Below are 15,883 nucleotides of genomic sequence, written 5' to 3' on the forward strand. Positions count from 1 at the left end.
GGCCCGGGCTCTGCAGAGCCGGGCTCCGATCCGGCCCATTGCCGGTGCCGGTGCCGGGCCGCGGGGGCGCGCGGGCGGGGGCGGGGGAGGCGCGCGCCCGCCGCTCGCCGCAGCACCGGGGACGCGCCCCCGCCGGCCGTGCTGCAGCGCGGGGCGGGGCCCGCCGTGACGGGCGTGGCGAGCGCCCAATCAAAGCGGCGCTGCGGGGTGACGGGAGCCAATGGGCGCCGAGGGGGCGGGGCGGGGCGCGGGGGCGGGCCGGCCCACGGCGTGCGGAGGTTGCTATGGCTGTGGCCGGAGAGCGGCCGCGGCGCGGGCCAATGGGAGCGCGCGGGGCCGCTGACGGACGCGGCCGCGGGCCAATGGGCGCGCGGCGCGCGGCGGCGGGGGCGGGCGGTGCGGCGGGGGGCGGCGGGCCCGGCGCGGCGCTAAAGGAGCGCGGCGGGCGCGGGGCGGAGCGGGCGCGGCGGAGCCGGCGGGCGGCGGGCGGGAGGGCGGCGGCCGGCGCTGCACAGGTGAGCCGGCGGGGCCGGGGCACCGGCACCGGGGGCGGTGGCGGCGGCGGCTCGGCGGGTCCCGCCCGCGGCGGGGGTGTGGCGGGGGCGGCGGGCCCGGCACACAAAGACCCCCTTGTTGGGCCGCCCGCCCGCGCCGCCCTCCCCCCGCCGCCGGTGCCGGCCCCGGCCGCGAGAGGAGGGGGCCGCGCTCGGCCATTTTCTGCGTTCCCCGCGGGCCCCGGGCGGGGGGCGCGGGGCTGCGGGCGCCGCCGGGCCGAGCCGCGGCCGCCTCTTTGTCCTTCGGGCCCGGCGAGGGGCAGCGCGGCCGCGGCCCCGCGGCGCCGCTCGGGCCCGGGGGATGCCCCGCCGGCCCTGCCCCGCCGTGCCCCCCGCCCCGCTTTTGTTCAGAACGTGCGTGAGGTTTTTTTGGGATTTTTTTTTTTTTTGCCTTTATTCGCACGTCGTCTGTTGGGATTCCTGCATGATAAATGCGCTCATTTGTGTGTTTCATTTGAATGCCATTGTTAGCGGAGGAGCCCTGGGTAGGGTGAGCTGCAGCTTGCTTTGCCTCTGCAGAGGGTCTTTTGTGATGGGCTTCGTGGGGTTGGAAGCCCGAGTGCAGGAGTGACCCTGGAAGTCTTGTGCTGCCCCGATGTTCAGGTTCGTCTCAGGAGCTGCTCTGGAGCCGGGTGCGCCATTCGTGTGTGCCCGGTGCATGCACGCGTCTATGAATGCCTTCATCTCAGTCTTCACCCTTTAATTCCGTCGGGCCGCAATAATGCTTAATTTTGTCGTTTGAGCTTTATTTGACCTTCAGGTTTCCGTGCCCCTCGGTGTGTAAAAACGGCGTCCTGGCCGCCTTGGGCTGTCTCACCTGCCTGGGGAGCGCTCCGGGCCTGACACCGAGGGGCACTGGCGCTGGCACGCCAGGGTGGCACTGGCGTTCCAGGGCTTTGTTGGAGCTTGGGCTGGAGCCTGGCACCGTGGGGACAGTCACCTTTCTCACGTGGCTTTCAGGGCTCGCTTATTTCATCTGTGGGCTTCTCCAGCCAAATGTGGCATTCATTGACTAAACCTTGGATTTCCTGGTGGAAGAATCCAGCTATCACTTAGAGGTGTCCCCTCGATGATTCCATCTTGATTCATGGAAATTTTCTCGGAGAAGCTCTTCTAAAATACTTTAAGTGTTGAGTCATCATATCTTGATTTGAATTAAGCCATCTGTGCTAAGGGATCTGCTCCTGGCACCCCTGAAGGGTTCAGTGACTTCAGGCTTGCTTTACCCTGAAGTTGGACAATGTACCATATCTCTTCGCCTTAGATGGAGACACAATTATCCTGTTTAATTATACCTTCTTCTCAGGAGGGTTGGGTTGCAGAACTTCCATCAGGGCGCGTGCCATAGTAGGAAAGGTGACAGAAGCAGTTTGGGAGCCTCCCTGGCTTTGTTCCCAGCTGGCCTTTGGGTTACCTGCTGGGAAAGGATCCTGTAGCCAATGTGAGGTTCTTCAGCAGGGAAGGTGTTGCGTGTTACAAACCAAGACGTTGAAAGTCCTCAGTACCAGGGGTCAGGTTTTACCTTGGCGCTCTGTGGGCAGCTCCTGATGGATCTGCCTGCTCCAGGAGTCCTGGCTGTGGTGGCAGTGCCTGCAGAAGGGACAGGGGCAGCCAGGTAAAATGAGTGTGCAGGGGCCCTTGTCAATCACTGTTTTTTCTCTCTGCTTCAAGTTACCCGTGGAGCTGTTGGAAAATCCAGCATCATTCCTTGCAGTGTTTTGAGCCTGGAGGTAAACTTGAGATCTGGAGACATTTTTTGGAATATGGTGATGTCAGCACTCAGGACTGGGAACGGGAGCAGGCTGTAGAAATGCAAAGCTTTTTCAGGAAGAATATGAGCAAGGCTTAGCTGCCCTGATGGCTTGCAGAAGCCCCAAGTGTCCCAAGTTCTTGTCTGTAGCTGAAAATCCACATTTTTAAAACTCGTCCTTGCCGCCTTCTGGTTTTTGCGGCAGAATCCAGTGAGCAGATTTACGGGTTTGTACCTATCTGTGCATTTGTGTTTTTCACTGTTCCATCACAGCTGAGTTTACTGCCAAGCTTCTGCTCTGTTTGCTCTTGTTCCTTATCTGAGCCCAGAACACAGGTGTGTGTTTTTCCTGCCCGCTGCTCTTGCTGTGATGTCTCTCCCTTGCTGCTGCACAGCTGGAACCAGTCCCTGCTGGCTGTCCTGCTCTGGGTTTGGGTGACACTTGACAGGTAACTGAGCTTTAGTGTGGCACAGGTGTGTGTGTGAGCAGGGCCTCAGCTGTGCAGCAGCTTCTCCAGGCTGGGAGCGATGCCTGGTGCTGCTCCTCCCAGAGGAGGTGTTGGTGGTGGGTCACCGAGGTGCTGTGGCACGGAGCAGGGTGAGGCTGGCGTGTAACGTGCTCCTTGCTTTTCCCTCTGTGCTGGCAGGGTGACTGGGAGCGAGCCCTTCTCTTCCCGGGATGGCGCAGAGGTCGGGGCAGGAGGATCCGGAGCGGTACCTCTTCGTGGACAGGGCTGTCATCTACAACCCTGCCACCCAGGCCGACTGGACTGCCAAGAAGCTGGTGTGGATCCCCTCGGAGCGCCATGGCTTCGAGGCAGCCAGCATCAAGGAGGAGAAAGGGGACGAGGTGTTGGTTGAACTGGCAGAGAACGGGAAGAAGGCGCTCGTCAATAAAGATGATGTTCAGAAGATGAATCCTCCCAAGTTCTCCAAAGTGGAAGACATGGCAGAGTTAACCTGTTTAAACGAAGCCTCTGTATTGCATAATTTAAAGGATCGCTATTACTCTGGGCTCATCTATGTAAGTAGTAATTATGGGATCCATTCTGGGTGCTAATTCAGCTGACCTTACCTGATTGCCATCCCTGCTGTTAGGGTAGGTCTTGGCTTTGATTTTGGCAGCCTAAATACTTTGGATGTATCCCCAGCGTTTGCATGAGTCCAAAGTCTTTTTCCGTGCTGTGTGCAGGTCTAGAGCTCTGTCATAAAACAAATAATAGAATTCTGTGAGCATCTTTCAGCCACAGAATGTGAAGTGGCAGCTTGGGGGGGCTCTGCTGGTGCTGCTCCTTGGAGCACTTGCCTCCTGCTGGACTGATCCAGTGAGCAGTGGCGAGTGGCTTCCTTGAGCTGAGGGAGGTGACAAACCCTCGCTTTGCTGGATTGCTGTGTTTAACTGCTCATGTGAATGTGCACATCTCTTGTTTTAACTTGCTGCATGTTAAAAATGGCAATAAGAGGCTCTGCTGGTATTTAAAATATGAAGTTTGGGAGTACTGGGAGTGCAAAATGTCTTTTTGGAACTGAATACCAGCCTAGCGGCCAGGAAGGGATGTGTTCAAGTGCTTAAAATAAACCAATAAGATAAAGCTTGTTTTTTTCCAGTGGTTTTGAAGCACTAATTGAACATCTGGCTTATCACCATCTTGCTCTGGAGCTGGGAATCACGGTGCCCTTGGTGCTGTGTCTGACCCTGCTCCTCCCTTGGGCTCTGTCCCAGGTCTGTGCCTGCAGTCAGGAGCAGCTCCTGCTCTCTTGGCAGACTGGTTGCACAGTGACTTGTTGGGTCAGGGAGTCAGGAACAGCTACAGGGAGACTTTCTGTCTCAAAAGACACTGGAACATCTGCTTAAATGCTTGGTTCACTTTATAAACACTTAAAGTTAAATCCACTTTATTTAGTCCTGATAGTTGGCTCATTTTTCCCTCCATCTGGGGATTAGGGGGTACATTTTTAGCTTGACCCTTGATAATACTTAGACTTATTAAAAAATATGTACAACTACAAAGTGTTTTTTTTGTATTTGTGTGTCCTTGTCAGCTTCCTCTTCCAAGGTTTTACACCGAGGTGCTCACAGCAGAGCTGGGTGAAAAATACTTCTGGAATGATTCCTGCATAAGGAAACTAAATGCATAGTTAATGGAGACGGGATTGAAAACTAAAACTAAACAGGTTGATAGGTCAAAAGTTTTCAGTCTGTGTATCAATCCTAATTATGGCTGTTAGGAAATTCATTACAACTGTTATAGCTCTATGTCATTATGAAGGTTAAAAACCTGCAGGCCTTAAATGTCACAGCAAGCTGGAGTGCAGGGAGTGCAAACGCAGGCCCAGGTGCTTGTGGGGATGGTGTCAGAACCTGTCACTCGTGTGCACACAGGGTACAGCACTGTCACTCTGGGTCTGACAGTGCCCCCTCTGTGAGAGACTGGCTGCTCATGGCTGTGGAGTTTGTGAGGTCCTGCAGGTGCCTGACCTTTGTTCTCTTCCCAAAAGGAAGAGGGCATTCATTGCTGCTCTGCTGAGGCAGGCTGGAGCTTGTTCCTTGGCTGTGTGATGCTGCTGCCATGCAGGGGGGTCAGTGCATGTGATTTTGTGACAGACCTCCCTGCCCCAGCTGGGAGAGCTTGGGTGGGTTGAGAAACTCCAGGATTTGTTGGGCTTTACTGGAGGCCTGGGTTCCTGGGACTGCTGGAGGATGCTGCTCTTCCCAAGAGCACTGGTTCAGTGCAGCTGCAAGAACTGGCTGCTGGGCTGAAATGAGCCCTGGCTGACGTGGTGACGGTGTGCAGAGGGGCAGTGCTGGGATGTGTGGAGGACTGAATGCTGCAGAGATCCACAGGCCAGAGGGACGCTGCAGGAACTCGAGCTGTTGGGGTTTGAGTGCCGGGGGCTCTGTGGGGCATCCCTGAACTTCGTGAATGTGGCACTGCTGCTGCTGGCACAGCCCACGGTTCCCATTTGCCTGGTGTAAGGAAAGGAGCCCAAGTGAGCTGAGCTGAAGTGAGTTCTGGTGGTTTGGCCGTGCTGACAGGAGCTGGTTTGGATTTCCAGGTGGTACTGCCATAAAATCCAAATGAAAATGGTGTATTTTGGTGTTGGTCTCAAGCAGCTGAGGTGCAGGTGGTGAATCTGATCAGGTGTCCTGGAATTTCCCAACAGGCAGTGTGGGGTGTTGCCTTTCTAGGAAGTGAAAGCTGCAAGAATGTCAGCTGGAGCAGACGCGTTTCCTCTCAATCCCTAGAAAGGACAGAGCTGGGGGCTTTGGCGGCTGGGTGCAGTCATCTGGCTGTGATCTCCACATGACACTGCTGCAGGAACAGGAGGCTGACTCAGGCCTGCAGGGACCTGGGCAGTGGTGCTCACTCCAAGGGTTTCAGGTGACATCCAAGTAGGGATGGCCAGCAGTTTCTGGAACTTGCAGCATCTCTGGTGCCTGCCAAGTGACATGATCTCAGGCTCTGAGCACCACTGCTGAGCTGTGGAGAGCGTGGAAGGTCAGGGCTTGTAAAGGCATGGTGGCAGGGCTTGGTCCTGTCCTTCTGGGGTCTGCTCGTGGCAGCACAGAGCATGAAAAGGAGCAGGACTTGTACAGAATGCTGGGAAAGGTGGTTGGAGTGTTAGTTACGGTGATCCCAGTTTTGCTCTGGAGATGAAATAATTTCTTGCTCCACTTTTAGCATCATCTATTCCATTGGTTGCCACAAGGTTTATTTGGAGTGTTAGTGCTGGTTCTGTGAAGGTGCAGCCACCTGCAGCAGGTAGTTTAGTTGTTTTTTCATTGTTTCTGCCTTTGTTTGGAGCTTTCACTCTCCCTTGTGTTTCATGGCTGAACTTGCCCAAGCCCTGTGCTTTTCCAGGGGTGTCAATGTTCCTTACCTATCATTTGAGTCACTAATGCTCTAAATTGATCTTCACGTGCTGCTGGAGTGGGTTTTACTTCCTGGAAATGCTTGTGAACGTTGATTCTCCAGTTCAAAACTGAACTGCTGTGGCTGCCCTGCTCTGGAGTGGCCAGCTTTAATCCTGGCTTCAGGCTGCATTAGTGACATCCTTCAGCTGCAGATCAGGAGCAGGAGGTGGTTCACTGGGAGGGCACCCAGGAGGAATACCCACAGGCTTAGGAGGTCCTTTGAAGATTTGGAATAAACATCATTTTGCTCAGACTGGTTTTATGGTGATTCCTGAATAGCCTTATCCCATCAGCTGAGTTCCAGGTGACTTTCTGGAGGTGTTGCTTTAAGAAAGGTGTAGTTCCAGTCAGAGGTTTTGGCTCGCTGAGCTCTCTACCCTGGGTGAGGAAACATCTTTATTCTTACAAGACCTGCATGTAAAATGCCACTGTGGAGGCTTCTAGATCTCAGCCCTGGAGTTTGGTTTGTGCTCAACTTGTGTCTGCAGAATATGATTTCATGGGGGGAAGAAGTTTTTGAATCAGACAATGAGATGGAGAAATGAAATCCACTGGGAAGAGTGGATGGTGAGGGTCCCTCAGCCCTGCATGCTGCTCTTTCAAGACCACACTTAATTCTTTATCACAAGCTGTGATAGACATTAGGTGACACTTTACCCAGCAATTTAAAGCTCTTTTGATGGCAAGAAAGGCTCTTCAATCCCACTTTTAAAATGTATTTTATATTTAGAAACATCACCTTATGTACCTCTTGTGGACAGAAATATCCTGTCAAAACCAGTGGGTGTCTCATGGCTGTACTGGTTTGCCACAAAGCCCTGATTTTCCAGGGACTCCAACACCTGAGCTGCAGGTGGCTGGGTTTTAATGGTCTGACTGGTGAGTGCAGCTGAGCACTGAACAGTTCTGGGATAAATGGCACACCCCCCACTCAGTGGGTCTGTAATCTTTGGAGTCTGAGTGCCTTTTCTGGCAGGACCACGAGTGTGGCTGGTGCAGTCAGAAGTTCCCCTGCAGCAGGATGGGATGAGGGAATTGCTCACTCGAACACAGGCTGTAACTAAGCTGCAGTAAAACCCAAGGTATTCCAAATTCAATGTGCTTTATAGTGATTTAGTTTAAAAACGCTTGCTGTTGCCACATCTGTTGTAGGCCCAGCTTTCCTGCTGGAAGGCCTTGCCCGCAGGTGGTTGTGTGGCTTTCTGATGCCCCATAAATCACTGCAGCTTCTCCTTAACTGCTTCCTGACCCCATTCCGTCAGCAGGATTACAATGAACAGAATTTCTCAAACGTGTGACCCCGTGCCAGTGTCCAGATGGGCTCTTGTGACTGGTGGGGGATGCTGGGGAGCCCTGGGCTGCGTTTGGGGGCTCAGGTGGGGACAGGTACCCAGGTGTGTGTGCTGTGGGCTGAGTCAGGTTAGAGTGATGAGTTTTGCTGTTCCTAGAGGAAGGACAGCAAGCTGGTGAAGCTTGAGGAAAGGTTTAGATTCAGCTTCAGAGTCCCCAGACTCCAGGGAGCTGTGCATTATCTTCCCTGCCCACTCCCCCGTGGTTTTTTTTAAGCCAAGACTTTTGAAAAAGCGCTGGAAGCTGTTTATGTGAGGCTTTGAGTTGCTGGAAGCCTCCTACTGGTTCTGCTCTCCTGGCACAGGGCTGCTGGGTTTTCTTTGCACCAGGGAAGTAGAAAACGTGCTCATTATTGTGCAAGTAAAACACTGCAGCAGGTATTTGTTGATAATTGCAAGTGTTACCTCTGTAATGGGTCTGCAGCCTTGTGATTTCACTTCTGAATGTACTTTCCATTTTACTGGAACAGAAGAGGGAAGGAATGAGAGCTGTGCCACGGTGCCCAGTTCCAGAGCCTGCTGTGGGTGGCAGCTCTTACAGCCCTGCACTGGAGGAGCTGTCTTTAAGCTGTTCCTTCTGCTAAGCTGCTGCCTCCTGTGAGGCCCAAGTGTAACCTAGAACAATCTGTGGTATTATATAAGCATCTGTGTTCTAATTGCTTTAATTTTCCTGCTGGTCCAGTTGGGAATGTTTCATGAGTGTCAAAGATTGGTATTAAAAGAAACCTGCAAGAAATGGAGTTTGTTACTTAATTCTTTCCTACCACAAGCCAGTCACTGGATCCAATACCCAGCATGTGGCACAAGAAATGCTGGGGTTCACATTGGAACTGCTTTGACACAAGAACTTTTCTTAATGTTGGCTCTGATTTTTGGAAGACTCATAAATGTGGTCAAGTTGAGGGAGCTCTGTGCAGGGTTAGAAGTGTCTGAGGGACTTCAAGGCAGTGAATCAGGTAAGCAGAGGTATGAAAAAGGGCTTGTTCTTGTCAAACTCTGTGCTTCTGTAAAAAAGGGTGGCTTAAGAGTGTAGAAAGGAGCAGCAGTTTGCATTGTTCTCTCCTGTGCGAGTGCTCAGGTGGGTGCACTGTGCTGCAGGACACCCCTCCAGCCCCGTGCCTGTGGCAGAGCTGCTCTGAAGCTGTCTGTGGAGCAGTCAGGCTCTGACATGCAGCTCTCCAGGAGCCTTGTGGAAGGATATAAATACTCCCGTGGCCCTGGTGCAAGCTCAGCTCATGTTTTAGCCCAGAGCAGTTGCTGTGGCTGCGGCAGTTCTGAGGCCGGGCTGTGACCCTGAGTGTGTCTGTGTGAGAGGAGGAGCTGGCAGGGCATGGCCTGGGCTGGGGGGTTCTCTCTGAGCACATCACCTGAAGGCTGTGAGCGTGGAAACTCAGCACTGCTGAGCCTCTGCTCAGCCCCAGCTGTGGAGAACGCATCAGCTGTGGTGTGGGCTGAGCTTTTCCATTGCTGCCTGGTGCATGTGTGGGGCTCCTTCCCGTTCTCATTCTCCTCCTGGGCTGCCCTGAGTAGATCTCTGGCTGTGATCCCCAGCCTCTCTGACCCGAGCTTCCCAGGCTGTTCCTCGCCCTTGCTGAACACCCTTTGGTTCCAGTGGTGTCCCCACCCCAGGGCACAGCCTCACCTTCATCCCCTCTGGGGCTGAGAGCTGCCTGCCCTTCTTTAAGGCTTGACTTGGATAATTTCAGGGAGGAAAGGTGCTCTGAGAAAACCATGTCTAGCTCAGGGAACTCAGCCTGGGGTGTGAAAGGTGAGTCTGGAACCCCAGGAAGTGAAAACCAGGCAAAGAAGATGCTCTGTTGAGGCAATTCATCAACTGCAGAGTGTGCTCCACTCCATCAGGTACGGGCTAGTGCTCAAAGCATGTATTGCTGGGCTGGGAATGGCTGGTTTCTGTTTCAGGCAATAATGAGAGCTGTCTAGATGCTTCCTTCAGCTTAATTATTTATGTAGCAATAGAGTGGATCTGTCACCTTTTCTGTTTGAAGAACTGCAGCTAAACGTAGAGCCTGTGTTTGGGGTGATGCAGAGTGGTTGTTGGAGATGCCCAGCCTGTGCCTCATGGTGCTGAGGAGCTCTCAGGTGGTGCTTGGAGGAGGCCTTGGCATGGCATGGCATGGCAGAAGAGACCAGCCCAGCAGCCACAGCAGCTCCAGGAGCTGCTCATGCAGGGCACAGCACCAGGCCTTCACTCAGCCTGAGCTCCTCCTGTGTGTGTGCGGGGAAGGGCTGATGTTGTAAGGGAGGACAGGCCGTGATGGAGCCTGGACTCCCAAGTGTTTTCACCTGGGAATAACTCGGGCTGTTTGCCAGTTCACTCACAGCCACCTCCCTCCCAGGATGTGGGGATGGAATGAGTTGGAAACAGGCCAGTGCCAGGATCCTGAACTCTGCAGGTCAGGACAGCTTACCAGAACCCAAATTACTACATGATACACTACTGGATACAGGCTGGAAGCATCTGGAACCCTTCAAAGTGCACATTTGGTGTCCTGAAGGGGAGCTTGTATAACCAAGCTCTGTGTCAGAGCTCTCCTTTGCTGGTTGTGTCTGGAGCCCTGCCTGGAGAGTGCATTCCAGGGTGTCCAGTGGCTGTGGGTTGGTGCTGTCTGTTCCTGGGCAAAGCAGGAATGTGTTCAAACAGCTGATCCATCAGCTCAAGGTGAATCAGCATCTTGGCTTGCCTTTCAATTCTTAATGTGCTCATCCACCTCTGTCAGCTGAAAAATGAATGAAGGCTGGTTCTCCATCCAGCCTGGGCTGTTACTGGAGCTCAGCAGTGCTGATCCCAGCTCTTATTCCCACCTGACAATTCCATCAGAGTCCACCTGCTGCAGGATAGAGTTCATTAAATGGCTGTCCATTTGTTAAGCAGATGTGTATGTATTCCTGATGATTCCTCCTGAGGCTGCTCACCAAGAAGCTTTTTGGAGGGGTTTTAAGCAGTCTCTACTTTTCATGTGTTTGGTTCCCATGCACAAAGCCCTTTCCTGCTTTTTTAGGCACAGTGATGCACTGTGAGACTTGCAGTTATAAAACAGCTGCGAAAGATTTTGCTACCATTTGGTCCCTCCCAATTAAATTTGGCTCATTAAAAGCATCCTTTCTGTGTTTCTCTGCCTGCCAAGCCATGAAGCCAGCCCACCAATATGTTCATATATTGCTTTCTGCAAGAGATGACAGTCAGGAAATAGGGAAAATTCAGTTCCATCTTCTTGTGAGTAAATTGAGGCTGTGCAGAGTGGTGCTGGTTTGAAAAGGTCTCATTTTGAAATTCTGCAGGGGAGCAGCAGGAGAGTGAACTGGGTAACTTTCAGGAAATCAAGGTGTTGGAATTCAGGGTGCTGCATGCAAAGAGCTGCCATGGCACAGCGGCAATGGTCTGGGATAAAAACCTCTCCTTTAGATTTAGTTTCAAATAAATGAACCCCAGCACTGGCAAAATGCAGAATTTTGTGCTTCATAACTTCTAATTCGGCCCTGTTTGATATAAAGATTCTTCAATTAACCCTTTTCAGTTGCCCAGGATATTTGTTGGCCTTCTCTGGTTTGGTTTTGTTGGGCTTTGCTTATTCCATTCCTTCCAGGTTCACAGGTTCATCAACTACTGCTTCAGGAGATAGCCTGGACAGGCTTCCAGGTTAGGTATTATTGATAGAGGTTTGTTAAGTTTGTTTTTCTAGGTTATTAATTCTTTATGTAGCTAAAATAGTAACATTAACTCCAGGTCTGTGCTGGGGAAATAAACTAAAGATGCCAAAGCAACTGGAGGAAGGAGAGAAGGATATTCTTCAAAGAACTGTTTTATCCCAGCAGTTAAGATTTTTTTTTAATTATTTACCAGATCGATTTATTTATGTCTGGGCAAGGACAGTGATTCTGGGGGAGAAAACAACAGCTTTCCTTTGGGAATGCAAAATGCCCAAACAAAGTCCAAGTTGTGGGTGAACGTGCAGAGAAGTTGAGGTGTTGTGTGGCTGGAGGGTCAGCAGTGCACGTGGGTTTTGCAGTAATTCCCTCACAGCTTGGCCAGCCTCAGCCTCCTGGGCTGTGCCTGCACTGGAGGAGCACAGGTGTGGCAGGCACATTCTTCTGTCTCTCAGGTCTTTTTCATAGAGGAGCACAGAGGGAAGAAAGAGAAAACAATTTCTATTTCTGCTCCTTGTTTTCCCATGTGGAATGTGTTTGGAGAATTGTTCACCTGGGGTGATTGCTTGGTTGGGTTCTGGTGAGGATTGTTTGAGCTGCTGGCCAATCCAACCCACCTGTGGCTGCGCTCTCAGAGAGGGGCACGAGTTGTGAGTTAGTGAGATATGGGAGTTAGAACAAGTAGGTTTGTAGTTTTAGTATCTCCTGTAAATAGTATATTGGTGGATTATAGCATAGCTATAATACAGAAATCATTCAGCCTCCTGAGCTGGAGTCACACATCAGCATTTCTTCACCAGGTTCACCTGCGTTTGCAATACTCAGGGGAGGTGCTGCTCCGTGCTTCTGAGCTGTGATTCTGTGGTGGGCTTGGCAGATGGGTTCTCTCCTCTGGTTACCCTCACTTGAAGCCTCGACAGGAAGGCAGGCTTGTGGCAGTTCTCAGAGCCTGCATGTCACTGCTGGTGGTGGCAGAGGGATGTGGGTGACCTCAGCTGAGCACAGGGAGGGTGCTGGGAAGGGCTGCCCACTGTTCAGCAGTTAATTGGCTCCTTGTGTGGTTGTACCAAGCTGTTAAAATAACTGTCCTGCCTTCCTCCCTCCCGGTCTCACCAGGGACCATGAAGGAGTTTGGGCAGGGAAGTGCTGCTGTTCCCAGCCAGCTCTGCCTGACACTTGCCTGCAGCAGTGTCCAGCTCAGTCGGGAAGGACAGGAGCACTGATGCTGGCAGGAGGGACAGTGGTAGGAAAGGAGGCTGGGGAGGAACTGCCCACTTGCCAACAGCCCCATGTTCTGTTGAGTGAATGGCTGATAAGTTGTTCTTTATGCTTGGCTCAGTTGCCCTGATAAGATGTGTTTCCTTTCTCTTGAGAAATAACTACCTTGTTTAGATGGTAAGGCCCTGCAGTTATCATCCAGCAGATCTGACCAAAGCAGAGGCAGCATTTTCCTGCAAGGACATGAGATGTCCCTATGTCAGGATATCTGGCTTAAAACCAAGTTCATTTTCTTTGCTGATGGTGCTCCTGGACTCAGTTCAGAGAACACCTTCTGCCTGTCTTTCCAGAAGCTGGTGGAGGTGTAGAAAGGACAGGGGGGCACCTTTTCCTCCGAATAAAATGTTTTATACTTAAAAAGAAGAAGGCAGATTGGGACTATCAGCTACTGTGTTCATACCAATGTAGCAGAAATACTTTTTAAAATGGACAAATGTTATACCCTGAGTGACCTACTCTTAAAAGCTGTTAATGCTTTCTGCTTATTTTCCCCATTCTTTTTCTCCTCTCAACCTGCAAAGGTAAGAAACGTGGTTTTTCCTGACATTCAGAAAGATGCTTCCTATTTCTGCCAAACCTGGCCTGTCTTGCTCCCTTCCTGAGCTGGTGAAGATGGGAATTTCAGTAGTGACCAAAAGGAGCACCCTGTCCGAGCGTGTGAGGAGACAACGGTGAACGGAGAGATTCTGCTTTCTTAGGAGCAGTCAGCTGTGCTGCTGGAAGGGCTGGAGCCAAGCAGGTTCCTTGGACAGGGAGCAGCCGGGAGGGAGGGAGAGCTGTGGCTGTGCGGGGAGCTCAGCCTCGGCTCCCGGGCCAGGCTCGTCTCTCCTCCCTGCCAGCCCGGGGTCCCTGGCTGCCTGTGCTCCCTCTCCTGCCAGGGCTGTTCTGTCATAACTTCCTCAGGGATACCTGCAGGAGCAGGGATGGGGCTCACTGCAGGAGGCTGTGCTGCTTGCATCACAGGGAAGTGCAGCCCCGTGGGCATTGCTTCAGTGTGGGCTCAGTCCACATTGTCATTTCTGTTCTGTGGCTGAGCAGAAATGTCTCGGTGAAATCAGCCGTGCCCGGTTCGTGCTGGTTCCTTGGTACTCTGCTAGACCACTTCTGTGGAGTGCCAGCTCTGCAGGGAGGGTGTGAAACATCTGCAGGGCTGGGTGCCACGCTGTCCCTCAGCTGGGCTGGCACAGGGGAGGGAATGACCCCTCTGTGGGCTGAGAAGGGCTGATGGGCAGGAAGGACGGGCACTTAGTGGCAGGATAGCAGAAATGATGACATAGGCTCTTCCCTCATCTAGATTATCTACCAGAGCAATGGATATTATCAGTTCCTTCAAAATGAAAATAACTTGGAATGCACATTTTACTGAAGGAGTTGAACATCAAAAGGTGTCCATAAAGCTGGAACTTGGCAAACGGAAGAGAGATTTAAATGTCTGTGGGAAAGAGATCAGATACTCCTCTTCAAATTTACCTACACTTATTATCTTTAAATTACTTTTTATGCAGGTAATTAAAGAGCCTTTTAAGAGAACTAGAAACCAATAATTTGAATGTAGCATGTACTTTGAGTTGCTCTGCAAAAAGCACCTCAATTTTGTTTTAAGATGAATATTCTAGAACCTGTGAAAAGGCCTTCTGTTCTTTACGACTTTATTTCAATACTGTTTACTAACAGAAATGTTTGCTATTTTTTTCTTTTTCCAGACCTATTCAGGGCTGTTCTGTGTGGTCATAAATCCTTACAAGAACCTCCCAATTTATTCAGAGAACATTATTGAGATGTACAGAGGGAAGAAGCGCCACGAGATGCCACCGCACATTTACGCCATCTCCGAGTCTGCCTACAGGTGCATGCTGCAAGGTAAGGAGCAGTCCCTGGGCTCTCACAGCTACCTGGCACCTCCTCAGAGTACCTGCAGCTCGGGGTTTCCTTATCCAGCCACGTGTCCTCAGAGTCCAAGAGGAGGATGTGTGTGCTGCTGAGCTGCAGCAGCGAGGTGACTCCAGCACAGCTGCGCTGGGCCACTGCTGCTCTGGGACTTGAGTCAGAAATACTTTGTTCCTCAAATAAAAGAGCTAAATTGCATGTCCAAAGATGTTGTGCACTGGCTGTGGATGAAGGAAGAGTAAAAGAGTGGGATTGAAAAGGCAGTGCTATAAAAATGTTGGTGTTTTGGCAGCTGGCAAATAATCCGAGGTGACAATGGAACAATGGTGGGTCTGAGTTCAAAAAGAGGTCAGGGAAATACTTAACCTGGAGGAATTCTTTCTGTTTCTCCTAACTGATGTGTCTGTAGTAGAATAGACTGAGTTCATGGAGGGCTCATGGTTTGAATTTTGGCTTTAAGGCTGTGCTGGACAAACACGAAAAGTGAATCTGACGTGACAGAAGTGAGCACGCGCTGTTGAACTGGCACAGTTGCATTTCTGACACAGTGTTTTGGAAGCACAGCTCATTCCAGTACTGATTCATGTTTGGGGGGCTGTTGAAGATGTGGGGACAGCAGCCAGGTGTGTGTAACCAAGAGGCAGCTCTGCACACCGCGCTGTGTGTTGTGCAGTAGCTGAGGATGGGCTGGAAGGAGGGGAAGAGCTGTTTGACCCACTACACACAAACTGAGGGAAAGCTGTTTCTGCTGCCAGCTTAACCAACCATTTAAATGTTAGCTTTTGGGTTTTTTAGACACTTGATATCTTTAAATACATCACACAAGTCTTTGTTTCTTGAATTGTGACTTTGTCTTCAGGGCTGCTTAATAATCAACTACAGGTTGGTGAGTGTCCTTTCACCTCAGGAGGGCTGTGCCAGCAGAGTGGGGTGATGCAGGAACCGGCAGGGGAGAGCAGCAAACTGGGGCACCAAGAGTTGTTCTGCTTGCCAGCGGATACCTGGGACTCTGTTTTCATCTGCTTTTCTGAAAGAAGCTCTGACTTCTTGACCAGAACAGCAGCCTCTAACAGCTCAGATCAGAGGACCCCTAATAAGTGCACGTGGAATAATAGCAGAGCAAACCTTAAGATTTATTTTAAGGAGTTTGTTGTAGCAGTCTCAAGTGGATTGTGATTAAGTGCTTCCCAATCTGAAAGCACCTCTTGAAATGGTCTCAAGAATACACTGAAATGTCCTTGAGACAAATGCCCTCTAATAAAGTAAGTCAATGTCAGCAGTTACCACACTCCGGGTGCTCCATATATTTGCTCACATACCCTGCTGGTACTCATTTGTCTCTCTGGAGATCCTGCTACATGGACAAATGTTACTATTTTTGGAAGATGGAATAATAAAAAATGCACATGTTGGTGTATGTTTGGTTACAGTCCCCTTTTCTTTCCTTCTGGTGGTGGAGGTTTATATTTTGTACCAAATCTCT

At 51.4% G+C, this 15,883-nt stretch overlaps 1 protein-coding gene across 5 annotated transcripts in view; it reads left to right on the forward strand.

Annotated features, from left to right (window-relative positions):
• The first annotated feature begins 399 nt into the window (after positions 1-399).
• Positions 400-15,883, forward strand: part of MYH10 (myosin heavy chain 10) — an 84,657-nt gene continuing 69,173 nt past the window's right edge. For all 5 annotated transcript variants that reach the window (XM_068209273.1, XM_068209276.1, XM_068209275.1 and 2 more), the window contains exons 1-3: positions 400-515; positions 2,952-3,328; positions 14,217-14,373. In XM_068209273.1, coding sequence (XP_068065374.1) covers positions 2,984-3,328; positions 14,217-14,373 — 502 coding nt within the window. In that variant the 5' untranslated portion in view covers positions 400-515; positions 2,952-2,983. The remainder of the gene's footprint in view (positions 516-2,951; positions 3,329-14,216; positions 14,374-15,883) is intronic.

The sequence above is a fragment of the Anomalospiza imberbis genome, chromosome 19, assembly GCF_031753505.1.
Source record: "Anomalospiza imberbis isolate Cuckoo-Finch-1a 21T00152 chromosome 19, ASM3175350v1, whole genome shotgun sequence".
NCBI lineage: Eukaryota > Metazoa > Chordata > Aves > Passeriformes > Viduidae > Anomalospiza > Anomalospiza imberbis.